At 40.9% G+C, this 26,538-nt stretch overlaps 1 protein-coding gene across 4 annotated transcripts in view; it reads left to right on the plus strand.

Annotated features, from left to right (window-relative positions):
* Positions 1-25,743, plus strand: part of slc12a5a (solute carrier family 12 member 5a) — a 147,521-nt gene extending 121,778 nt beyond the window's left edge. For 2 of the 4 annotated variants that reach the window (XM_079578327.1, XM_079578329.1), the window contains exons 5-26: positions 1,580-1,634; positions 2,505-2,635; positions 7,453-7,700; positions 8,060-8,271; positions 8,946-9,113; positions 9,213-9,311; positions 11,239-11,296; positions 11,378-11,552; positions 11,900-12,018; positions 12,555-12,653; positions 12,742-12,861; positions 13,809-13,913; positions 14,191-14,359; positions 15,367-15,562; positions 15,985-16,154; positions 16,525-16,656; positions 16,784-16,891; positions 17,255-17,380; positions 17,870-18,099; positions 23,546-23,560; positions 23,748-23,881; positions 24,708-25,743. In XM_079578327.1, coding sequence (XP_079434453.1) covers positions 1,580-1,634; positions 2,505-2,635; positions 7,453-7,700; positions 8,060-8,271; positions 8,946-9,113; positions 9,213-9,311; positions 11,239-11,296; positions 11,378-11,552; positions 11,900-12,018; positions 12,555-12,653; positions 12,742-12,861; positions 13,809-13,913; positions 14,191-14,359; positions 15,367-15,562; positions 15,985-16,154; positions 16,525-16,656; positions 16,784-16,891; positions 17,255-17,380; positions 17,870-18,099; positions 23,546-23,560; positions 23,748-23,881; positions 24,708-24,799 — 2,961 coding nt within the window. In that variant the 3' untranslated portion in view covers positions 24,800-25,743. The remainder of the gene's footprint in view (positions 1-1,579; positions 1,635-2,504; positions 2,636-7,452; positions 7,701-8,059; positions 8,272-8,945; positions 9,114-9,212; positions 9,312-11,238; positions 11,297-11,377; positions 11,553-11,899; positions 12,019-12,554; positions 12,654-12,741; positions 12,862-13,808; positions 13,914-14,190; positions 14,360-15,366; positions 15,563-15,984; positions 16,155-16,524; positions 16,657-16,783; positions 16,892-17,254; positions 17,381-17,869; positions 18,100-23,545; positions 23,561-23,747; positions 23,882-24,707) is intronic. The other 2 variants (XM_079578328.1, XM_079578330.1) reach the window with 1 other exon arrangement.
* The last annotated feature ends 795 nt before the right edge of the window (positions 25,744-26,538 follow it).

Here is a 26,538-nt window from a genome sequence, read left to right on the forward strand (position 1 = left end):
AAACTCTTAAAGCCGCCATTACTTTACCTGAGCAGCCTGAAAGTGGGACAATAAAACAGGCCACAGGCTGTGGGTCAGTAGGAAGATTTCACTGCTCCCTATAGTGCCATAACCAAACCAGCAAGGCTTCTCACATATAAAATAGACTTCAAACTCAACCACCATTCAGTTTGTGGTTCATTAACTCTCAGCCTTATTTGTTTTGTACAGTCCCTTAGCCATAAACATGTTACTCACCATTCAAAGAAGGATATACCAAAAGAGGTCCATCCATTCCTTCTGCTTAACTGGTCACAGAGGCATATACTTCAAACTATATGAATGCTAATGCAAAACTGATTATAAATTATGTAAAACATCATACACTATTTTCACTATTGAGGTGTAATGGGATAATAGTGAAGTACTTTCTTTCTGTCTATTGAATAAACAAAAATAATAATTATATAAAATAATAAGATAAAAACAATGATAATGAAATAAGTCCAAGTCTAAACTTCAAAGATATCTAGTCCCCCTAAGGATAACTCTAACTCTAATAACTCTTGCCAAATTTAGTCTAAAGTGAGTCGACAGCTCGGAGGACAGCGCACTATCTGTTGGTGGCCCCCTGTGATTGATGATGATGGCCGATGCCCCTGTATGTGCTGACAGCTAGAGGTTGATGAGAGAAATAAAACTGGCACAACAGAAGAGAAGTGTAAAAGTGAAAAGTTGCAGTTGAAGTATTGACGGATTGTTGTGCTGATTTGTTGCTAGACTCGTAGATCCATCTGACCATTGGGGGTATCTCTATGTGGCTCCGATTAAAAAGTTGAATTATTACAGTCTAATCTGCTGAGGGGAGGATCTCATTACGACCACATTAGAAAGAGGATGAGTATTTGTTCTCACTGTGGTTGGTCGACTCTGCCCAAATGTGACATGTTTCTCGACATGTGTGTCCAATTAAATGACGAGAACTACTATGATGTACAGTACTTTACAGGAGCAAATTTTGTCACAGGGTTTGTCAAGTAAACTGCTTTTTTCTATGGATCGAGCAGTCAAGGTGTCTACTAGAGGCCATTAGCGCTACTGCAGGTGTCATAGCATGTTGCGTTTTTTTTTTACTCATTAATTGTCCGTGAGAGTAAATACTACACTGACAGAAAAGACAAAGGGAGAGAGGGATATTGTACATCCAATTACACAATGGAGATCTTTTTCTTCACAAGTAATGCTAGCCCGCAGTTAGCTTCTTCGTCTTGATTCCATTAGTGTGTATTGGTGACTCCGACCCAGTGCAGGGAAAGTTGCTACAGTGTGTCAGCTGCAGTCAGGCATGTCCTTATATTTTAGTGTATGTGTGAATGAGTGAGTGTGTGTTGTTCTCCCCTGTCAGTTTGAGAGATGGCATTCAAGTTGGCCCAGTTGCTGCACTTATTTAAAGCATTCGAGGGCTGCACATTATGTAGTGAGGACCAGCCACGTTATTGGTCATAGATGCAGATTTCAAATATAATAAAAGCTTTATTTTGCAATGTTATGGATTGTTAATAAATTGCCTAATCTTCTGTTGTTTTCATTCCCTCTTTAGACCATGTTGACTGCCATCTCCATGAGTGCCATTGCCACCAATGGAGTTGTGCCAGGTGGGTAAACCGTTGCTGGCTTCGCCCAGTCATTTCTACATTGTTTGAGCTTGAAATGCCTCCCGTTCACTGTCTGCATTTGGCACCATGCACTCTCACAGACCTTTGTGCAGAAAGGTTCTGGGATTGTTCACATATTATTTACATACAACTTAAGAATAGCACACATTTGTATAGCAACAGGTAATTTGGCTAATTTGTCTTAATTGAGAGTTTTGTTGGTTAATGTATAAAGAGCATTCCACTGTGTAGAAATTACAGTCTTTGGCTATTGTTGGCCCATTACTGTCTATTTCACTGAACTAGTCACTCATTGAGGAATCCATGATTAGACAATAAAACATAGATTGAAAACAAGACTTCTGTGTATGCTCTCAGTCATCTAGGAATTTTCATCAACATTGTTTTATGATTAAAACTCTGAGTTTACTGAAACAACACAATAATAAATAACCAGATTTTTTTTTTTTTCATGTTAGTGTTATGTCATGCTGACGAAACGTTCATTTTGCTTTTTTAAGAAAACTGCCCTTGCTTTAATAGAAGCTGCACCTCTTTGTATGGAACTTCATATGAGTGTGCAAACACTGCACTACAATGAACCAAAGTAATTACATGGAACTGCAGCTGATCATTGATTGGACAGAACTTGACCAAGAAGAATCCTTCCTGAGCGACTGAGAGCTTGCACACACACACACAAACCTGTCTATTTTAACGTCTATTTACATTATTGTTCGGTAACTAATTCCGGTAGAAAGGCTGCAAATCCACCAAACGATATTTATTTAGGTATATCAGCCCTTTACATTATTAAAAGATTCCATTGTGTCTTGTGCTGACTGACTTTTTATGTGTGTGTTTATGAAGCTGGAGGCTCGTACTATATGATCTCACGCTCACTGGGTCCTGAGTTCGGAGGAGCCGTGGGGATCTGTTTCTACCTGGGGACGACCTTTGCCGGGGCCATGTACATCTTGGGAGCCATCGAGCTGCTCCTGGTGAGACAACACTGACCTTAACAGGCGCATCACATACAGATGCTGATCTGGAAAGAATAGTCTGTCATAATGTTATTTTTGTTGACGTATATCATATATTCATGCAGTAGTTTAAGCTTGATGAAACAGTTTAACCCTTCTGTGCCCCATAGCATTTAAAATAACATGTCAAGTGTGAAGTTGGAAAATGTTTATAAAGCAGTGCAATATATTACATGTTTAATACAATAATACTAACTTTTAGTTCATATAAATGATAATACTAAATGTATTTTAGAGCTAGTCAGCTAAATGAACTCGACATTTTGTCAACAGAAGATAACAATAATACTTTGACTGAATTCAAAGTAAAGCTATAGGTATTCCTGATAAGACTCTTGTCAGTTTCAAAAAATAAACAGCAAAATGCAAAACACAAAAAACCAGGTGCTCTTCAAAGACTGGGCGCAGTCCTGTTTAGTCCAGAACAGGACTGGACTAAACGTCAAAAACAGGTCTGGGAATGGCTGTTACAGTGAGAAACAACACGATGGTTGTACAATTTGTGACAGTGAAAAGCATATAATGAATTTGCTATATTACCATTATATTACCAATTGCTTGATTTAAAGTGGCTGATTTTTGGGAATGGGCAAAGAAAATTGTGCCAATACTTCAGAGCTAAAATGCATCTCCTTTAAGGATGATAAAAAAACGTCCACATCAATGAGCTGGATACAGTATGCTTGTGGAGGTGGTCAGGACATCTCAACCACATTTCTATCACTGGTAAAATGGTTCATCTTTGTTAGGTTGAGAAAATGTCTCTGATCCAAAGCTCATAGAAAATAAGGTTCTGAAATGACAAAAACAAACCAAAACACAGGCTGATAGTGTGGCTTCTAAAAGACTTATTGGAAATATCCAACTTTGGGCGGCATCCACCTACAGTAGAACAACATTATTGATTTGTGAAGCTGAGGGTAGCCAAGCCTCTGCTGTACACCTACTCCAATAACAAAAACTTTGCATGACTAAGGTGAGTTTGGCGAAGAACGACCACTCAAATTACCACTCTTTCTCAACTTTGAACTTCACATTTTCAACAGCAATAATAAGCCATTCTTTTACACAAATATGTGCTGAATAGACATGAAAGATTTTTCAGTCATGATGACACTGCTGTTGACTGAGTTGGCGATGATTCAATGAAATGAGCCAAGTGAGAAAAGCAGGAGAGAGGTATCCACACAACAGAGCCAGATGTCTACTGAGAATGTCAAAGTGTCCATGTGTTTTCGCTCCTAGCTATTTTACTGGTGCCATTGTTATCTAGTATGTGCTGTAACTCCAAGTATGATACTGGCCAAGTAACGGTTCATCCTATGTGTAGAGGCAAAATTTCACGTTTCAATTGATTTATTCTTTATCAGTCTTGCTCTATTTGCACATACTACAAACAAGAGGTCATTTACTGTAGTGTTTTGTTGAAGTGTTTGCACACATGCAAAAAATATAGTGCATACACAAGGGAAAAAGCAAGTGCAGTTCAGAATTGCATCGCTTAAAAAACAAATTTAGCTCATGGGATCTAATGAATATGCAAAATGGGCCGATTGGCATGTGACGCGCCACTGCAGGGCTTACCCTGGGTGCCATTTCAGAGGCCATTTCAAGGCTTTTTTGTGTGTGCCTGGCACTTGTGCAAGTAAACACATAACAGACCCTGCACTATTCTTTCATATTTAAAAGTCTAAGTGGCGTAATTTTGTCATGGCTTACCTCGCCAGCAGGCTGAATTCTCGCGGTATTTGTGAGTTTACAAACACATGAGAATCCATCTTGAATCGCTCCCGCCTTCACCGCTCAGAAAGAACCAAAATTGGTTCTGGCAAAAAAGTCACTATTTAAGAACACAGCGATCACAAAAAACACGAGGTATGCTGCAACACATGACACAAACACACAGAACATTGTCCAAAACTAAACAGTGAATGGTAGTCTAGTCTTGATCCAATCAGCAGCAAATGCTGCTCCAAACGTGCGACCTCTACTCGAACCATTCAAACAGGCACGGTTCCAGATCGATGTCCGTGCAAATGTTCTTGGCACTGTAATATCAATCTGGCTCTTGCCAGGTTACATCATGGCAGACAAAGAGTTAACAGTGTCATTTATCCATCATAACTTTTATACAGTAAGTGGTTGTTCTCTCAAAAGTGCTCAGGCATTTGAGCAGCCACACATGTGAACATCCTCTTCTCACCCAGCAAAGTTATTTACAAATCAGTTTTGCGGCACTAATAATACGCACAGTGCTAATGTTAAGTCAGGCACAACAAAATAGCATTTGTACATTTTTAGCACTACTCACAATTTACCACCTGACTTCGTAAATGAGGACCGTAATGCACAAGGTGCCAGAGTGATTTGCACTCTTGGCTCACAGCAAGAAGGTCCTGTGAGGAGTGCAAAAGGGGCCTATCTGTGTGGAGTTTGCACGTCGTCCTGTTTGCACTAGCTCAAAATCCGCCCAACACAAGCGGGTCAGGTTGGCCCCATGTGGTGGCGTGCACAATTGGAGCGGCACAGCACAAACCCTCCCTCTAATCTTTCCATTGTACACTTTTATGTAGAAAGATTAATAAAGCACTATTCTTCTTTCAGTTTTCATGCTATGAGATACTCCTTGTACATTGTGATTATAAAATTAGGCAACCTTTTCATTTTATTTCTTTTCTGCGCAATCATTGAACAAAGGTTCTGACTAATTACACAAATACTGCATTCGAGGAAAATCAAAACACTTCATAAAAGACCACGGACAGTACTTATCAACACTTCAGTCCATTGTTGTCAAGATAGGTGGCTCTAATGGTTACACAGAGTTTTAATTCTGTCTTCTGGGTCAACACTGGCTTAGTTTCCTATTGTAAAGAAACAATCCCAGAAGAATAGTGAAAAGCGGATCTGGAGAAGGCTCATTTGAATACGTTTCATCTTTCCATCCAAGAACACAAGCCCGAACTGCTATTTTAGGAAGCACGAACTGTTCGCAGTGATTTGTTTGCCTAGTGATACGCCTCTCTTTAGCATCCTATTAGGCTCCACAGCCACAACATAGTTACCACTGTCCACTTGTACTTGTCAATAAACATCGCTACCTAGTCATTATCCGGCTGATCATTAAAAGGCAGAAACTCCCATGGTTATGTAACAGGCGAGCTGTGAATCATCTGGAACGATGACAGATTCTGATGGGCTAATTAGGGCTTTCCCGTTTTGTATGTGGTAGGAATATTCTTAGCCTTAGCCATAGTAGAACTGAGAGATTGGCACCTCATTAAAAATATTATTACCATGCTCAAGTTCTTTAATTAACATGAATTTAAATAGCATGTAGTGGGCCGTGTGCTGCTCCACTGAAGAAATGATAATGTGACATTTTACGTTGTACAGTATACAAAACTGTCCATTGCTCGAGTTGCCAGATTGCAGCCAGTGCAAGCAGGTGATCAATATATCAGCATCATATAGGCTACTGTTAGAACCTCCTCTTTTTGTATTTGTATCAGAAGGGTGCCGTTAAGGTCACTGGCAGCATTCACTTTTTATCTTTCTTTTAAAGTTTATGTCCCCTTGTTCCACACCAAACAGAATCTATTAAACAATTGTGCTGGAGGAGCAGCTTTGTGACCTGAAGCTGCTAGTTTTTATCCCCATGTGCACTGCCAACATATGAGAGGGAATGAGTAATCTTCAACTCCCTAAACAACACCAACACTTGCCCTTGAGCTACAATGAAACTGAATTAAACTTTATGAGAAAAATCCAGCTTGAGTGGCACCCATAAATAAAGTTATATTTATGTGATCTGCCACTTTGGAGGGATCATTTCTTCATTTTGCACTGTTGATGCATTGTACCGAACACAGTTGAGTGCAATGTAATCTGCTTAGCAACAATCAGTAATATCTAATACCTATGTAGTACATACACAATGGAATAATGTGTATCAGTAGTTTGGGGGTTCATAATGTAATAAGAGAGAGAGTTAGGGTCTTATTACTGATTACATTATGTATCTCCAAACTACAAACTCATATTATTCCAACATGTATCATACACACAAGTTATTGCACATTGTTACAGAGCACATTACATTGTGCTAAATTTGGCAAGTGCAATGTATCAGGTACAGTGTTTATATCATTATGTTGTCATTCAAGTCCATTCTTAATTTTACAGTCGATGGTCATGCTCTAATTCAGTGTTTCCCAACCAGGGGTACGGGGTCCTAGGGGCACTTGAGCACTTAGCAGGACGTACTTGGAATTATTTCAGATTAAAAAGAAAGTTAAATTGAGTAGAATTTAAATATTAATTTAAAAGGAAAGTTATTTGAGAGTATTTTAGCTTCATTTTGAACTATTAAATACTGAATAATCTTAGGTCAGTTTATAATAATATTGACATGACCCTCGAAGTAGAGGGTACTCGAAACCACGTTTTTTCATTTGACAGACACTGAACAACTAGCCTGGTAATACCGATGTTGCTGTGCATGCTTGAATCATTTCGAACTGCACAGCAGTCTGGGGACCATGGCTGAAATCTTCGCATGGATTTGGGGACCAATCACAGAACGAGGAGCGACGGCAAGACGATGACGCGCTATTGACAATGTTAACCCACACCTCTCCTACAAGAAAATGAATTGGTGGTCCCCATAACTTGTGATATTTTGTCTGGTGATAGCCAGGCTACTGAACAACTATTGTGTTACTCAAATCAGAGCAGTGCACAGGTTATTCATATTTCATTCTGTTGCATTTCAGATTTACATTGTGCCAAAAGCTGCCATCTTTCCCCTGGAGGGTCTGGAGGGGGCAGAGGCCGAGGCCGCCCTGCTCAACAACATGCGAGTGTACGGGACCATCCTTTTGACCTCCATGGCCACTGTTGTGTTTGTGGGGGTGAAGTACGTCAACAAGTTGGCCCTAGTTTTCCTGGCCTGTGTCATCCTGTCTATCGTGGCTGTGTATGCTGGAGTCATCAAGACGGCCGTTGATCCACCAATTTTCCCGTAAGTGCACTTACAAAATGTCAAAGTGACTCAATACAGACGTCTATGACCCATAAAGCTATAAAGCTTTATGTAATTCTTAAAAAAATAAATACATATTCTGGAACTAAGAGCTCATCCTTTTGGCCAACAAAGAAAATATGAAAAAAAAAATATATATATATATATATATATTAATACACACGCAATATATCTGTGTATATATATCTGTTGTGTGTTTCCCACTGTGCATCAGCTATTTCTAGCAAAGTTATTTATTTCAGTCTCAAAAATTACATTACAATTGTTTCCAAAGAAATTGCTGTTTGAAACTGTTTGGCTGTATTATCATAACACTATTATGTGACTTGTCATTGCAGCGTGTGTGTTTTGGGAAACCGCACCCTGGTGTGGAAAACCTTTGATGTGTGTGCAAAGACCTTAGAGACGGCCAACGGTACCGTGACCACACAGCTTTGGCAGATGTTTTGTGACTCCCCGTACATGAACGCCACCTGTGACAAATACTTTGTGGCCAATAATGTCACTGAGATCCAGGGCATCCCCGGGGTCACCAGTGGCATCCTGTCAGGTCAGTTCTCTTCAAATCCACGTTAAAGCATTGATGGCTTGTAGTGTTAGTCTGTGTTATCCCAGATATCCTGCTTTATTTCTTGTTGTTTGTTATACGTTTGACCTCCTTCCTTAGCATTGGTATTTCATATTTTATAACCTCTAACTATACTAATATTACAAAATATAAAATTAGTTCAGCTCTAGGTACACTTCATAGAAGAAGCCTTGAACGCTTCCAACATTGTCTGCTGGCATCACAGCTAAGCAGGTCTAAAAGCAGTAAAAAGCAGTACCTGCAGGCTTCCATCCATTTTCTTCTGCTTTATCTGGGGTCGGGCCATGGAGGCAACAGTCTGAGCAGAAATGCCCAGATTTCTATGCGCACTTCGTCCTGCTTTTTTGGAGGGATCCCCGAGGAGTTTCCAGGCCAGCCAAGAGACATTGTCCTAGGCCTTCCTTGGGGCCTTCCTCCCAAGGAGACTTGCCTGGAACACCTCCCCAGGGAGGGGCCCAGGGGGCATCCGGAACTAATGCCAGAGCCACCTCAGCTGGTTCCTCTCGACACAATTCTACTCCGAGCTTTTGAGCATGCATTGAAGATGGCTACTAGCACGAGATACTTTGTAGAGAAGGATATAGTTTATACAAAGGATAATTTATGTTCCTGCTGCCGTTTATATTTACTTCCAGAAAACCTTTTCGCCACCTACTATGAGAAGGGGGATCTGATTGCCCGGGAAAACATGGAGTCAGTAGAGGATGTGGACGACCCCCTGACAAACTCAAACCGCTACGTGCTTGCAGACATCACAAGCTTTTTCACGCTGCTAGTGGGCATCTACTTCCCCTCCGTGACAGGTACAACTGTAATCCCCCATACACTACAGTGTCTTTGATTTCCCCCACTGATTAAGTCTGTGCTGCTCTGTTGACACAATCTGACCTGTCTCTGTGCAGGGATCATGGCTGGCTCTAACCGCTCCGGAGACCTGCGGGACGCCCAGAAGTCAATCCCCATCGGGACCATCGCCGCTATTACCACCACCTCCATTGTTTGTATCCTCTCACTACTGCTCCCTGCTGGAAGAGAGCAGTCATTGGTTTTGTGCAAATTTCACATAAATCTGTCCTAATTCCAAGAATGATTGGGACTCTTTGTTAAATGCATTTCCAATTGGGAAACATGGGGTCTTAAATCTTGAAATACGGTTCTTTACCTCATAAGTTACTATTCAATAAAAATCGTGTCTTCGTCAGTCTTAGTGCTTACATTTCCAGAATATTGTACTTCATTTATTTATGATGTTTTTGGAAACAGAAGAAATTATTTTTCTGCTACTATTTGCAACATTTTTGTTGTGATTGTTAAAAAACCTCTCTGATTGTGCTGTATAGAGATTAAAGGTCAGAATGTTGCAACAGCATGGAGCAAACCCTTCACAATACTATTCTGATTTTGGACAAAGGCTGATAATTAGTACAAATAATAAACCATTATTTTTTCTATTTGATGAGGCATCCCAAGAATGGGCCAAATACAATATAATATATAATAATAAGATACAGTGGTTTGTCCATGAACATTTTTATCAATTGTGAGTGTGAAAGCCAGATTTTTTTGGGTCAACTTTACTGTGACAGTGACCCTGAAAATGGAAACATGCTTATAAACTCATTGGGCATGTTAGAACTGCATTAGGAATGTTGAAACTTGTTAACCTTGATCAATCCTTTCCGTAGTCCTTCTGGGGGTAATACAAGTGTTAATGTGATGATTGGGGGGTCTTTCATCTCCTCCTGGTGTCTCTGGCTAGAAAACCCCATTAGCAACTTTGATGCCACCGGGTCGGAGGCCCCAATACACACTAATGGAATCACGAAGAAGAAACTAACAGGCTAACGGGCAAAGCTAACTGCGGGCTAGCGCCACTTAAACAGTATTTACAGCCACTCAAGTTTGAGTGGAAAAAATGATATCCATTGTGTAATTGGATGTACAATATCCCTCTCTCCCTTTATCTATTTTGTCAGCGTAGTATTTACTCTCACGGACAATTAATGAGTAAACAAAACAAAAAAAACATGCTACGACACCGGCAGTGGCGCTTATGGCCTCTAGGGGCATGAGTTACTTAGTACTGCTTTAAATCTTCTCTCCAATTTCCATTGTTCTACAACACAAAAATCAGGCATAGGGCCTTTAATAAAAGTGTATGAGAAAGTGTTAAATATACTGCAATTAATCCTGTTATAATTTATGATCTAAAATTAACTTTCAAAGTAAAGTTACATGCTTTATTGATATTGTACAATTGTACAGTGAAATTGTGTATATCCTATAGGTAGGTGGTTAATCTCCAGCTGATTCTGCTTGCTCCTCAATAGGCCAGTCTGGTCAGCATGTTTTTAGAGGTGGAGCACCCGGAGGCAACCTATGGCAAACCAAGGATCTTCTTGCTGTGAGGTCCTAACACTAACCGCTCAGCCGCTATAGCACCCATGCACATGTAATTATGTGTTGCATATGTGTCTTGCGATAGGAACCGGTTTAGATGTTGTCAATGTTCCTCACTCTAATCATATTGCAAATCATATTGCAGGCAGTTCCAATTTGATTAGGACATCTAATCTCATCAATGTGCTGCCTGCCTATGCAAAGGCAAGTTAATAAAGCATCGCCATATTTGTTTCAGTGTATTGATCTGTTGTATTATTCTAACATGATTTACTGATGCTCTTTCTCAGTCTCTATTCTATATACGAGGGTCAGTCCATTTTCAAAAGGGAAGTTCAGTGATCCTGAATGCTCATCAGTGTATTTTAGAAGTCACAAGCAAATGCATTTCTTGTGCCAACCCTGAGTCTGGTTTAATGAAGAGGGTTGTTGAAGGTGAAAGTAAGGCCGGATAAATGTTCAAATCATCTGTAACACAAAACTACTTTGTTGAAATACTGTATACCTTTCCTAAGTGTATCTGCTCAGACATGTCCAGCGTGATCCTCTTCGGTGCCTGCATCGACGGTGTGGTCCTCAGGGACAAGTGAGTCAACGCCTTTTACTTTTATGATGCTAAAGTCTGAGATCATTCAATTTAACCATTTTACTCTTGCTCCTGCTTTAGGTTTGGTGAGGGGGTGCATGGAAACTTGGTCATTGGTACACTGGCTTGGCCTTCCCCTTGGGTCATTGTGATTGGCTCGTTCTTCTCGACATGCGGGGCAGGGCTTCAGAGCTTGACTGGAGCTCCCCGCCTGCTCCAGGCCATTGCCAAAGATGGGATAGTGCCAGCACTACGGGTCAGTTCATCTGCTGATATACTCTCTTTAGTATTGTTTAATTTTTGTTTGTCTTTTTCCTAACTTTGCTGTGAGTTAACTTTTTTGCAATCGCAACGCACAACCATATGCGATAGTTTTCATATAATGGTTTAAGTAATTTATCAGTATTTGGTCAGTGACGTTTACAGATGGAGTAATAATAAAGTTACAGAGATAAATGAGTTGTGTCTCTCAGGCGTCTAACAATGATAACCTCTTGGATTATTACTACTATTTTTCACTCTTTTTGTGTGTACTTTTAAAGGTAAAGGGAGAATAACGGACTCAAATTGCATTGTTTGAAAAGTATCATCTGTGGTTTGCAGATCTTTGGCCATGGGAAGGCCAATGGTGAGCCCACATGGTCCTTGCTGCTGACAGCTTGCATTTGCGAGATTGGCATCCTCATCGCCTCCCTGGACGCGGTAGCTCCCATTCTCTCCATGTGAGCACCCAACACACTCATTATTTCTCCTCCATCTATTCCTCCCTGCAGTGGCAGATATCAGAGCAGCCTGCCCCCTGCCACTTCTCAAACAATGGAAATGCCAACTTTTAAAGACTGGGAGATTTAACTCACCAAGGGAAAGGGCAGTGGGCTTGTCTCTTCTGCTAATGTATATAAATATCAGCAACAGCGACAGAGTCTGGTCTTTGGAGACAAAAGACAAGGCTTTTCATCATGGCTTCTATAAAATTCACAGCGTAAATATTGCTAATTCTGATGATGGTCTACCTGGTAAATTGTATAAAACAGATATTGCTGACAAATACTAAGCAACATCCATCAATTTAGATATTATTTGATTAATTTCATACTGTATGTTTATGATATTATCATTTCTGATCAATAATAATTCTAAAACCATCCACTCCTTGCTGTCTTGTAAAGGCGCGCACGAGCGTCCATGTTTTGAATCTCGAGGTATCAGTAGGTACGAATATCCAAAGGGTTAAAAAGTGCCATGTCTGTTCCTTTAGGTTCTTCCTGATGTGCTACATGTTTGTGAACCTGGCCTGTGCCCTCCAGACCCTGCTCAGAACGCCCAACTGGAGACCACGCTTCAAATTTTACCACTGGTCAGTGCCCACGTGGCCATTTGTCATTTGCTACCACTGTCTTTGAGCACTTGTTTTACTGTCCTATCCTCTCCATTCCCTGGCGCAGGACTCTGTCCTTTCTGGGAATGAGCTTGTGCCTCACTCTGATGTTCCTCTGTTCCTGGTACTACGCCATTGTCGCCATGGTGATTGCCGGCTCTATCTACAAGTATATCGAGTTTGCAGGGTGAGTGGAGCGCAACCCCTGAAGAGATTGGATTCGCTCGCTGCCTTTAGTATTAGCTGTCTGCCGTGTGTGCGTCAATGGGTGTGTGTCCAGGTGCTTGAAAAGTTTTTCTCTCTTTTTTTTTCTACTGCAGGAAATTTCAGGTTTTCGGGTTGTAGCTTAGCTTCGACTCAGCTTAGAGTTTAGGGGCGTGTGTCACTGTGTCTTCACATCCAGGAGTCCCATGTGTGTTTATTAACAACCCCAGTCCTGACGAAATAAAAAATAGATAAATAAAAATATATACATACACGTTACAAACAGGTTTAATAATGGACTAAACTTGTAAGTGCAGTTTTACATGTTTTCTAGTTTGTGTTTACCATAGTTTTATCCTAGTTTTCCATCTGTGAATGAAGGTAATAAAAGGTAATAAAAAACAACAGCTTTAGGAGATTGGAAGAGTCAGTCAATCAATCAATCAATCAATCAATCAATCAATCAATCAATCAATCAATCAATCAATCAATCAATCAAAATACTTTATCTATCTCCAAGAGGCAATTAAAAAGGCACAAAGTTTAGTAGTACAGGACAAGGACAATTTAAAACCACTCTGCGTGCCAACCAGTCACCACGAAAGCAGTGACCTAGAGTGACAGAGCTCACTTGTGTCTCAGTACAGTTGCACGGCAAAAGTTATGCAAATCCCACCTTTTCAGTCTGTATGTCACTGTTGTTCCCAAGTATCAATGATAAACATCACTTTTTTTCATAATCTTTTGGGGGCAATAAATTATATAATATTCTTTCTAAACATCCCTCAACATTGCTGACTGAGTGTTAAAAGAAATAATAACATTTTCTTACAAAAAACCCTACATTGACAGTAATGAGGCTTCTGTTGCCAAGCTGTGACATGACTGCATAATATCAATAAAAAAGTGTTTCATTCTTTCTCAACACAGGGCAGAGAAAGAGTGGGGTGATGGCATTCGTGGTCTATCCCTGAGCGCTGCGCGTTACGCTCTCATGCGACTGGAGGAGGGCCAACCACATACCAAAAACTGGAGGTATTGATTCATTTGCACCTGCCTGTAAATGATTTGTTATTAGTTTGTCATTTCTGTAATTCTCACCATCAAATGTCAGATTCACATTAACACATCAACATTTCTGTCACTTTTGTTCTGTCTCTCTTTCCCAACTATAGTGCTTTTACTCGGGCCGCTCGGCCGTTTCTTTTCTGAACCTTAATTTGACTTCATTCTGCCTCATTTACTCCTTTTCCAATCTCCTGCCCTCTGTTTTCACTCTCCCCTCCCTGTTCTCCTCTTGTTTCCCCTTCAGACCTCAGCTACTGGTCCTGGTCAGTACAGACGCTGAGCAGAACGTTGAGCAGCCGCGCCTGCTCTCTCTGACCAACCAGCTCAAGGCCGGCAAAGGGCTGACCATCGTGGGGACTGCTCTGGAGGGCACCTACCTGGCAAACCATGACAAGGCCCAGCGTGCAGAGCAGGTGACCAACTGTGTATTCGTGTTGGAAGAATCGTGTACACTGCCATTATTAGGATTATTTTCTATATGTACCGTATAAACTGAGCCAGATTGACATTACAGTGAAAACAACATTAAGCACACTGGTGTTGCAAGGAAGACAGTGTGCAAAACATTTTATTTCCTGTTCTATGTGCCTTCTCTTACACACCTGCTCCAAACTAAAGATGTGCGAAGTAGCCCTGTCTGAATGCTGCACAGTCTATCTGCGCTGCCAAACCTTGCCTTTGTTTTCATGTAGTGACTGATTTTATGTGGACTTCTCCAGTCCTATGTTAACTGATAGGAGAAAAGAGGCGGGCACAATTCATGGTGGCACCCAAGCGAACTTCCGGAATATGGTGAATAGGCGAGGGTGTTGTGTTTTTTTGCCATTGTTTGATAATAGTCTCAAAGACATTTTGATCTTTGACTTTGTCAGTTAGAAAATGCAATATTGATCTAAAATGCACAAAATCTCCTGTGGTTTTTAATACAGAGCTCCCCTTCGCTGCTTAGCCCGTGTTCATAAAAAAAGTGGTGACTTTACTCTGCGATGAAGGGATATGCTTTCCAAGAGATCACGATTTAAAGATGGCTTTTAATGGATATGTAAGACCTGAGAAGTAGCACTGGGGAAATAAGAGGAGCTCTGAGTACGCTGCTGCCGTTGTGCCAAGGACCATGCAGGGAAGATTCAAACATTAATCAAACATGCCCGAACACAACTCTAAAAAGTCAATTTTGCATAGAAACGGCTGAAATTCCTGGCCATCTAAAGTGAATCAAGTGAAATATTTTGCTTGCAGCTGTAAAGGGGTCACGCAAAGATGAATTCAAATACATTGACTTGCGTGTCAGTAAGTTTATCATAAACTGACAAACGCCAGATTTACAGTTAGCTCATCGCACTGAGCACTGACTATCTTGTGACAGTCCAGTTTGTCTATCATTCCGCTTCACAGGGCATTCTGTCTTGTCCTTTGTCAGGCACTGCGTAAACTGATGGAGACAGAAAAGGTGAAAGGCTTCTGTCAGGTGACTGTCTCTTCAAACCTGCGCGATGCTACATCCCACCTGCTCCAGGCCAGTGGGCTGGGAGGCCTCAAACATAACGCGGTGCTCGTGTCCTGGCCACGCAACTGGAAACAGGGAGATGAGCACCAGCACTGGAGGAACTTTATTGGTGAGTCACCATAGATTCAGATCCAGCCATTACACGAACAAATGAATCTGTAGCTCAGAATACGCTTGATGAGGCAAATATGATTACTGTTTAGGGATTACTTAGTCCTATGCGTCACGCTTATAGATGCCTTTTCTATTTACTAAATGACCGAGTTAATGAGCACATTTGAACACAATCTGCAAACTTGTGAATTTAGAAAAGTGTTCATAGAAAACCAATGTATTTCCTTTGTGTTGAAATATCACCTTGGCTTGTAACTGACCAGGCTGTAGTTCACCGAAATACCATAGTTACTGAAGTATCCCCAAAGCATAGGTAGCTCTGTCTAGTTTCAGTAGTTAATGGAGTGTTAAGGCTGGAGATCCCTGGTTTAGGATATACACATGCAGGTACGTTTACACCCCTTTACTTCTTTACAGAACTTGTCAGAGAAACCACCGCTGCTCACCTGGCTCTGCTCGTGCCCAAGAACATCTCTGCATACCCGTCCAATGGCGAGCGTTTCACTGAGGGTCACATTGATGTGTGGTGGATCGTCCATGATGGAGGCATGCTCATGCTGCTGCCCTTCCTTCTGCGCCAGCACAAGGTATATTTAAGGGGAGGCTAGGACAGTAAATTACAACACCATTATTACTGGAGTGTCGGTTGCATAAAAATGTCCAAAAATGGTAAATTGAGGCATTTATTTTGCATCTTGCAGAGTGACCCCGATAACGTTTACAATTTTCGCAGCAGACGTGTAGTATTTAGCATCGATTTCTGGTTCATAATTTGCTGCAGACCCCACCCAGCAGTTCCTTTCTTTCACACATATCACACAAAAACTACACAAGTATAAAAATAAGGTGAAATTGATGTCGGCTATCCGTAAATCAGTCGCGAAGTGCCTTTTTGGGGGGGGGGGGCGGGGTTTGAGCCCCTCATAATGTCTGTGCATGTCACTGTTTGTGTCTCAGGTTTGGAGGAAGTGCAAGATGCGCATCTTCACCGTAGCTCAGATGGACGACAACAGCATTCAGATGAAGAAGGACCTGACCACATTCCTCTATCACCTCCGTATCGACGCCATGGTGGAAGTGGTGGAAATGGTGAGGTTTAATGCTACACTTCCTTTTTACATTTCACCTATTCAATTGTCAGAGATAGTATAAAGTCATTAGTAACTACAAATAATGCTTTATAAGTAATTGTATTATTATGTCATTATTTTTACAGCAAGACAGTGACATCTCAGCCTACACTTATGAGAAGACCCTGGTGATGGAGCAGCGATCACAAATGCTAAAAAAGATTAATCTGACTAAGACCGAGCGTGAGAGAGAGGTAAGCCTGGCTCTATTGTGTTCCTTTTCATGGCTTACATTCATGTAGCCGTGAAAAGATGCACAAACAAACTTGAAAGGACTTGACGGCCCCACTTGGCATGGCTTGGCTGATTTGACTGAACATGACACTTCAGCCCTCTGGAGAAAAGCAGAATTACACTTTAATCTGTGCAGTGTGGGGGAAAAACGTCTCTAAGCTTATCTATAGCGGCAGAAGAATCACCTCTTCCACAGAGAATGATTCATTTAGAAAGAAAAAGAAGACTAAAGAATTCAACATTGTAGACATTCTTGTTTTTAGTTCAGGATTTCCTTTGTGACTCACTAACCTTTGCACTCTGCCTCTCACTCATCCCCTCAGATCCAGAGCATCACTGACTCGTCCCGTGGCTCAATCCGTCGCAAGAATCCGGCTGCAGTCACCACCCAGCTCAGTGTGTCCGAGGAGAATCCAGCTGCAAGCAAAGAGGAGAAACCTGAGGAAGAGGTACTGTATCTTCAGGAGCTGCACAATAGGGTTAATCTCTTGCTCAATGTTTGACTTTGCAGGCCTTGAAATATCTATATTGTCCTCTTGTATTCTTTAGTGCTGTGCATTCAGCATTTATCACTTGGTACAGTACAGCCAGGGCTGACAGCAGCTTGGCCAAGGTTGTGCTAAGCCCATTACCAAGTAACCGCTGTGTCTACCTTAACATTTTCCCAGAAAAATTCTGTGGGTTGGGACCAAAAATACTATAATGGACTTTCAATTGTGAAGTTTCATTTTATGGGGGGAACAAATGATTTTTTTTGCAACTGAAAACAATGTGAAAACCCCATTAACTTATTACATTAATGTGAGAGTTCTTAACAACACTTGTTTCCTCTTCTTTCTCAAATGCATCCTACATTCCCTCCTCAACCTCTGCTCTCTCTAACTTGTTCCCATGTAATGTATATGTAAAACCACATCCTTCCTTCTTTCCTCTCATAGTCAAAGTCGACTTCTCCCCCTGTGTCCTCCCCTGCACAGGTGCAGCTCATCCACGACAACACCACTCCTGCCAGCCCCGCGACACCCGCCACCCCACTTACCCCCGAGGAGGTTCAGACTCCTGGGACACAGGTCCAAATGACCTGGACTGAGAAGTGTGATGGAGAGGCAGCTAAACCGCCCGGTGCTTGTACACCAGAGGGCCTCAAAGACATCTTCAACATGAAGCCGTGAGTTCTTTCACGTCATCAGTTTAGCTATTACACTTATTTTGACCATTGCCTATGAACAAAATATAAATAATGACACATTAATACAGGAGACTGGACTTTGGAGACAATGTCAAGACAATGTTCAAAATGAAAAATATTACATTTATTGTACATTTGCCAACTGTTCTTCTTATCTCTACATTGTTAGCATTGCCTTAGTGAAACATTGTGCTTTCACCAGTAAATTTTAAAACTTTAATGACATAAAAGGTATATTTTTGCGAGTTCAATACTCGGTTTATTTGAACAGGAACTTATTCAACGTAATAAAAAGAGAGCACAACAAATCCAAGACTAAACAGGTCTAAATCTGGTCCACACCAGACTTCAACCAGGACTCAACCACAAGTAAACCTGGGTTAAAAACATGTACACTAGACTGGGATGAATGTGAGTGTGTTTGTGTGTCCGACTGTGGAACAACGGATGTAAATTTTCCCATGGCTATGACCCGGTGTGCTGGTTCACATGCATGAGTCCCATTTACAGGGCATGTTTATTTGTAGAGCACAAAATACTTGGCATAAAATTACAAAAAAGCAGATAAAATTAATCCATAACATCAACATACAAAAATAATTAATTACAGTAAAAAGCAAGAGTGCAGATAAAATACTTTCAGTTGTCATGTGCACGGGTAAAAGTAACAGTTTTCAGCCTGGATTTGAACATTGTCAGAGTTGAGGCCTGAAGACTGTTCCAGATTTTAGCGGCATGAAGCACAGCCTCACCGTGTCTATTATTGAGTCTGGGAACCACCAGGAGACCCCTCCCTGAAGTTCTCAGGCCCCGAGATGGTTTATAGGCTGCAACAAGATGTACTTCGGCGCGAAACCATGAAAAGACTTGTGCACAAGCAGAGCTGTTTTGAATTGTATTCTCTGAGTGACAGGAAGCCAGTGCAGAGACCGGTCGTATATATGGCCGTATTTTTCGGTTTTAGAGAGACTCGAGGTGATTGATAACACTTTCTCTTTCTGTTTGTGATTCAAAAACAATTGTCAGTTTTGTCTGAGTTTAGTTAGTTAGAGAAAGTTATTTTGCATCCACAAACTGATCTGTTTGATGCAGTGACAGAGTGTCAGAGTGTATCTACAGGCCCATGTTCACCAGCCATCAGTGACACATAGATCTGACTGTCACAGGTCATGGCGATTTTGTCTGAGACACAGTTGCCATTTTCGACAAAGTACGTCCTGTCCTCGAGATAGGACTTGAACCAGTTTAGAGCAGTGCCAAATTCCCACCCAGTTTTCTTACCTCTGAAGTAAGATCCCGTGGTCCACTGTGTCAAAGGCAGCGCTCAGGTCCAGCAGAACTAAAACTGAGACTTTCCCTGCGTTGGTGTTCATGCCGATATCATTTGTCACCTTGATCAGAGCTGTCTCAGTGCTGTGGTGGGGCCTAAAGCATGACTGGAAAGTATCAAACACATTGTGAGACTGGAGAAAGTAAGTGAGCTGTTGATCTACTATTTTCTCTTGGACTTTTCCCAGGAATGGCAGGTTTGATTTGGGCCAGTAGGTGTTCAGTACTGTGGCATTAAGGCTGCTCTTCTTTTGAAGAGGCTTAATGACTGCATTTTTCCAGGCCTTTGGAAATGCTCCTGTCTCAAATGAGATGTTAACTAACTGTGGTAACATGCTCAGCACAGACTTTAGAAATCTAGTGGGTAATTCATCAAGGCAGCATGTACATGAACTCAGACCGGAGATAACCTCTTTTGATTGTTTTGTCTGTAACAGGTGTGAAATGTGTCAGCTCAAGGTTTATCTGGTGGCAGAGTTGCCTTTTGTGTTGTGGAAATTATTGCATTTTTAATGCCCTGGAATTTGTCAGAGGTGGGAGACTCGAGTCAAATGACTTTGGGACTTGAGACTTACTTGACCAAAGCTCCGAAAAGACTTGACTTGGGACTTGCTGTTTGTGACTTGAGACTTAAAGCAGTACTAAGTAACGTGTTTACCTTAATAAATCCGTTTCGTAGTCCCTGTGGGGGTAATACAAGTGTTTATGGGATGATTGGAGGGTCTTTCATCTCCCCCTGGTGTCTCTGGCCAGAAAACCATGTTTGCAACTTGACTGCCACCGGTCCGGATAAAGCAATACACACTAGTGGAATCACGAAGAAGAAGCCAACAGGCTAACGGGCAAAGCTAACTGCGGGCTAACGTCACTTTAAACAGTATTTACAGCCAAGTTTGAGTGTCTTTCATCTCCCCCTGGTGTCTCTGGCCAGAAAACCATGTTTGCAACTTGACTGCCACCGGTCCGGATAAAGCAATACACACTAGTGGAATCACGAAGAAGAAGCTAACAGGCTAACGGGCAAAGCTAACTGCGGGCTAACGTCACTTTAAACAGTATTTACAGCCAAGTTTGAGTGAAAAAAAATATTTCCATTGTATAATTGGATGCACTGTAACCCTCTCTCTCTTCACCTTTCCTGCCAGCGTAGTATTTACTCTACAAGACAATTAAAAAATTAAAAAATCGTAACTTGCTACTACACCTGCAGTTGCACTTATGGCCTCTAGGGGGAAGAGTTACTTAGTACTGCTTTAACTTGGACTTGAGGCCAATGACTCTCAATGACTTGCTGTGACTTTATAGTTATTTATTTGAGTGAAACTGTCGAAAGATCAGGATTCATTTCGTAAAAGCGGCGCATCTATGTTTACATATGGTAATTAGCCTAAATTTTTAAAATCGCTATATCTTGAGAAAGCACTTGTAATTTTCAAGATTAAACACATTTTGAAAAGTAGACCCGCTGGCGTTTGTGACTTGAGGTGACTTGCCGGCTTAAGCAAGACTTGACTTGACAAAAGCTATGACTTGACTTGACTTGACAAAAGCTATGACTTGACTTGACTTGACTTGAGCCCATGACCGATTGACTTGGACTTACTTGGGACTTGGACCTTCACGACTTGGACTTGACTCGAGACTTGCATTTAGTGACTTACTACCACCTCTGGAATTTGTTATTAAAAATATTGCCAACTCATTACACTTAGATGTAGAGATTAGTTCTAAGGGCAGTAAAACTGTGGAAAACAAAACACGAGAAGTGTTTCTGGAGTTTGTGATGATTTCAGAGAAGTACTTCTCCCTTGCTCCATGCAAAATCTGGTTGAACGCACAAAGCACTTATTTCTATACCTGATGAACCTGGACATTTGACTTGCACCATTTCTGTTTGGCTTTCCAGCACACCCTTTTCTGTGCCCTGACCAAATCTTTTTTCAATTTCTCGCCTTGACAGGAGCTTAGTATCAAAACATTTAAAACCCTTGATGTGTAAGAGTCCAACAGATTATCAACAGAACTTGTATTCAATCCCCTTCACTTTTCCACATTTTGTTATGTTACAGGCTTATTCCAAAAGGTATTAAAGTCTATTTTTTCTCAGCAGTCTACACACTGTAAGAGTATTAACAATGGTGTTCGAGAGGATAGATGAAAAATAGGCAGCAGTCTGGATGTCTTATACAGGAGAAGTTTATTTACCATCGGTGCGGGACCCGGAGACATGAACTCGAGACATTGCGCTAGTCCTACCATTCAAGTCTGTCCATGCTTCCACAGAAGAGGGATAAATACCCTCTGAAAGCATCATACTGATACGCAAGCAAACATTCAGTGTCTGAGAGTGGCGCCTGAGCACCACAGTCAAGGCTATGACAGAGATAGAACGACTGTACAGCTTGACCCAGTATGATAAATAACAATTTAATGTTATCCTCTAACACACACAATAAAACACAAATTCTTCAATGCAGATCCTCTCAAGCCTGTGGTTAGATGGGAAATGTCCCTGTGCACCTATTTTCAGATCTTTCCAGAGATGTTCAATCAGGTTCAAGTCTGGGCTCTGGCTGGGCCACTCAAGTACATTCACTTGTCCTGAAGCCACTCCTTCGATATCTTGGCTGGGTGACTCAGGTCATTGTCCTGTTAGAAGACGAACCGTCGTCCCAGTCCGAGTTTCCTCCAGACATGATGCTATACAGTATAGGCCGAAGCGCTCCAATCAATATGCTTTGAGATTTGGATAGGCATAATTGCTTACCCTAAACCTAAATAAACATTCACCACTGGTGGACTCCAGTGAAGTTGTAGAAACAGCTCAAGGACAATCCGTGGAAAAAGAATGCATCTTAGCTCAGTTTGAGCGTCATGGCAAAGGATGCGGATACTTAAGTGATATTTCAGTTTTCCATTTTGAATACTTTTGCAAAATAAACCTTTTTCATTTTGTCATTATGGAGTGTAGTACTGTGTGTATTGTGTGTATATTGATGAGAAAAAAATAATTAAATACATTTTGGAATAAGGCTGTAACATACTGTATATAAAAAAATTATAAAAAGTTAGTATGTTGATTAACTCAATTAAATATAAAAAGAACACTACCCCAGGTCTTAACGTGAAGGGCCACAATCTGGTGGTCAATGAAGTGAAGCTTTCAATTGAGTGCATTTAGAAGAAACCAATATTTAAGCCTGGAACTTTAAAAAGTACAATCTCTGCCCATGTGTGCAAATTCATGAAGAAGCCTGAAAACCAACACAATTTGTAGTAGTGTAGCATCTCGGTGAAATACAATTTAAGTTTTTAAAATGATGCAACTTTTTAAAATCTATCCCTGTTTTTTTTTTTAATGGCTTGGCTCCTTGTTTACAAACTTTAATGAGCCAGAGCTCTGTGAGTTCTATAAGATCCAGTAGAGTAGCTTCTCTGACATACAGATTCATACCTTTCCAACAATCAGCTATTTTCTTATAAAGACATGTACTACCGTCAAGTACCACTAAAGTGGTGACTCTCTTTGGTCCACACTCACCATTGAACTGGTTTTGTACTTGTGTTTATGTGTCTTGTCTGGTTGTATATGGGGGGAGGAGTAGAGGTTTTACCGTGTTCTGTGGTCAACCCTTTGTCCTGTGAATTATTCTGTTTCTGGATAAAACATTACCTCCAGCTAACTCTGGTACAATGCATGAAATTGCAACATTTGTGTTAGAAATCTACATGGTCCCTTTTAAATAAACCAATAATAATTACTTTGGGCTCCCCCGCACTAGACTAACAACAGATATGGGGACACAAAATTCAAAATTTGCAATGATTTGAATATGTTTAATTTGCCTCTATAGAGAAAATATAACAATGTTATAGTCTATTCATCGGGTTTCTCTGGTTACTGTAGAGATAGCCTTTTCGGAAGAACTTCTACATTATTATTAATTAACATTATTTAATGTAGTTAATATATGATCTATGACTTAGGTTAGTATGAAATTCCTAAGTCGACCTAGAAGTGATTGATGGGCAGATTTAAAAAGCCTGTTGGATTTCATGTGTATAATCTTATTGTCTTCTTCTTGCCACGCTGCAGCGAGTGGGAGAACCTGTAAGTATTGAAGTCCATTTAAAATTCCTTTTATCCATCCACATTTCATTGAGGTTGCTCAGGCTGGCAGATGTGTGAGCACACAGCTGTAGCCACTACCAGCAAAATGCATTGCACCATCCCTCACAGTGTTGGACTTTAATCAGCCTTAATCAATTGTACTCCCTCTGTTTGTTTTGTTGTCCAGGAACCAGTTCAATGTTCGACGTATGCATACAGCACTGAGGCTTAACGAAGTCATTGTGAAGAAGTCATCTGAGGCCAAGCTAGTCCTGCTCAACATGCCTGGACCGCCAAAGAACCGGACAGGAGATGAGAATTGTATCCTTTACAGAGAAATGTTTTCTAATAACCAAAATAATCACAATGGGCTACACTAGCATGTTGGGTACAAAAGGACCACATCATCTTTCAACCAACAGTTTTCTTTCTTCAACCATGTGTTCCTTAAGGACCAAATGTAAACCTGTTGCAGAGTATACACAGCGATATTACAATGACATATAAATGTAGGTTGTTATTGACTTCCACAGGTCAGTGTTGCATTTGTATGAAGATGTGCCATCGGTAACTACCCAACATGCTGGATCACACCACTATCTCCAGGTTCAATCTTCAGAAAATAGGTACAAGTTAGCAATAGAGCCAAGATGACAAACATAAAATAAAAGACACACACAGGGGTTGACTGATATGGGTTTTTTTCAGGCCATTGCCGATTTTGGGGGATTTTTATTGGCCAATGCCGATTTGCACGGCCAATATATTTGGACAATATTTTTGTAGTCTATAGTCCTGTGTATGATGCTTCTAAACTGTAATATGTGTCAATGCTGATCTGTGACAAGTGGGGGGGCTAACTTATTCAGGACATTTATAGTCTTTATCTCTTATGGTTCCAAAATTATGAGCAAAGGTCTGCATCATAAAATGTATAAAATATGATCTGAGGTGCACAAACTTGAGACCAATCAGTTCAGTTTTTAACAATGACATACATCATTTTTTACTATGACAGGGTTAGATCGGCCGATAGCCAATATTGTAAAATAATGTCAGTCGACCTCTACTTGCCTCCAAAATGCTGTGCCTTTTACTTATTTAGCAGTTTTTGTTTTTCTCCAGTTTTCTTAACCATCTCCATCAGACATGGAATTCCTCGAGGTCCTCACGGAGGGTCTGAACAGGGTACTCCTAGTTCGTGGAGGCGGTCGGGAGGTCATCACCATCTACTCCTGAAGGACCAGCCCTCAACACTCAACCCCCCCACCCCACCCCCTCACCCAAATCGATCTTATCTTCTCAGCCCCTTCCATCTCTTCTCCCATTCTTTCCCTCCTTATCAGCTCTCCTTATCTCACCATATGTGCACCAACCACCTCACTCCTGACCTCACCCTGCTCAGCTTCAGCAACCGAGCCTCATCACATCACTGTAGTCCAATAAGCTCCTATAAACAATGTAGGCTCTAGTACGACTTAGATGCTACCTATATTTGTTTGTGAAGAGACCGATTTTCTTTTTCGTCTAGTATATATCTTGCTTTTGTAACTCATATCAAGAAAGTGGTGTTTGGTTGTGGGATCATACAGTATGCATGAGCACTGTTAGTTTTTGTTCTCCGACGGTTATCTTATTTTCTCAACAAAAAGGATGCTGTCTGCTTGGAAGAGTGGGTTGGTCCCTCTGTGGTAAATGGACTTAAATAGTTTTAATGTAGTCATGGTTCAAGGCTAAGGACTATCTCCCTTCACGACCACCAGCTTGGAGGAGGACTTTAAATTCCCCATTGAGAATGAATGAAAAACAAAACAGCAAGCTGCAGCACTAATGCGTCCATTGATCAACCCTCAGCATGACGTCCTCAAAATTCTGTGTGCTCCATGCGTTGTGTTGAATGCCGTCTCTTCCCGTCTTTTCTTACTTCTCATTTCTTAGTGGCTGTTTATTTCTGTAGCCACTGTTAGTGCCAAAAAACAATGCCGAGGCTAGCTTAGTTCATAGAGATTGACACGTACTTAAACTGTGAATAGTGTGTTTTATGACCGCAAAGACCGGGGAGACAGTCGTAGAACAACCCCCTCCAGGAGGTATTGTAAATAATGTACAAGCTCTGACGCGGTGTTAGGTATGAGTGTATTTTTGTGACATTCAAAAAAAAAAATAGCTTTTAGTGGAAAGAAGATGGTCCTTTTGGCTGTGAAAGGACATGGCAAATGCTGTTTGATCTATTTATTTATTTATTTATTTATTTATTTATTTGAATGGCTCCTGTCACTAGAAACACGCACTGCAGCTGCACTGTTCCTCCACTGTGCAACATGTGAAATACTGATGATTCTCATCAAGTCAAAAAACAACTTATTTTTCCATCTAAATAAAGTGTATTTATAGTAATAATACATAGTCATATATTAAGAGGCTATATAATTTTGACTCGAGGAGGAGTGTTTTTTGCCAAATTTGAATGTGCCATAACTTCAGATATTTTTGAGTGAGGCTTTAGATTGAATCAGAGAGAAGTGCTCCAAAAAAGCATGACAGTGATATCAAATTTCTGTGACTAAACAAATTGGTGAAATGAAGGACATTGGGGTGTTAGGTAGAAAGGACAATGGCTTCTGTAGCTCAGAAACACATTCTGTCCACCAGACTGACCTCTATGCAGTAGACTCTCCAGTGAGATTTTTCTATCCTGTTGACTGGTTTCAGATTTGAGCCACACATATTGCAAACGAATGACCATGCTTTTCAAAAAGGCATTAAGAGTGCATCTAATGTGCAATAGTGGAAAACCCGGACTCATGTAATCATTTTATTTATTTTTTTACACATGATGTATTTTGTATATGTAGATTTCGTATATCGTATCAATTATGAATCATCTCACTCCGACCAAGGACAATTATCACTAGAATTATCTTGGTTTCTCTATCAAAGAACCTGTTTCTGGTCATTTGCACTTGTAGTATATAGAG

Source organism: Gobius niger (genome assembly GCF_951799975.1).
Source record: "Gobius niger genome assembly, chromosome: 20".
NCBI classification, from domain to species: domain Eukaryota; kingdom Metazoa; phylum Chordata; class Actinopteri; order Gobiiformes; family Gobiidae; genus Gobius; species Gobius niger.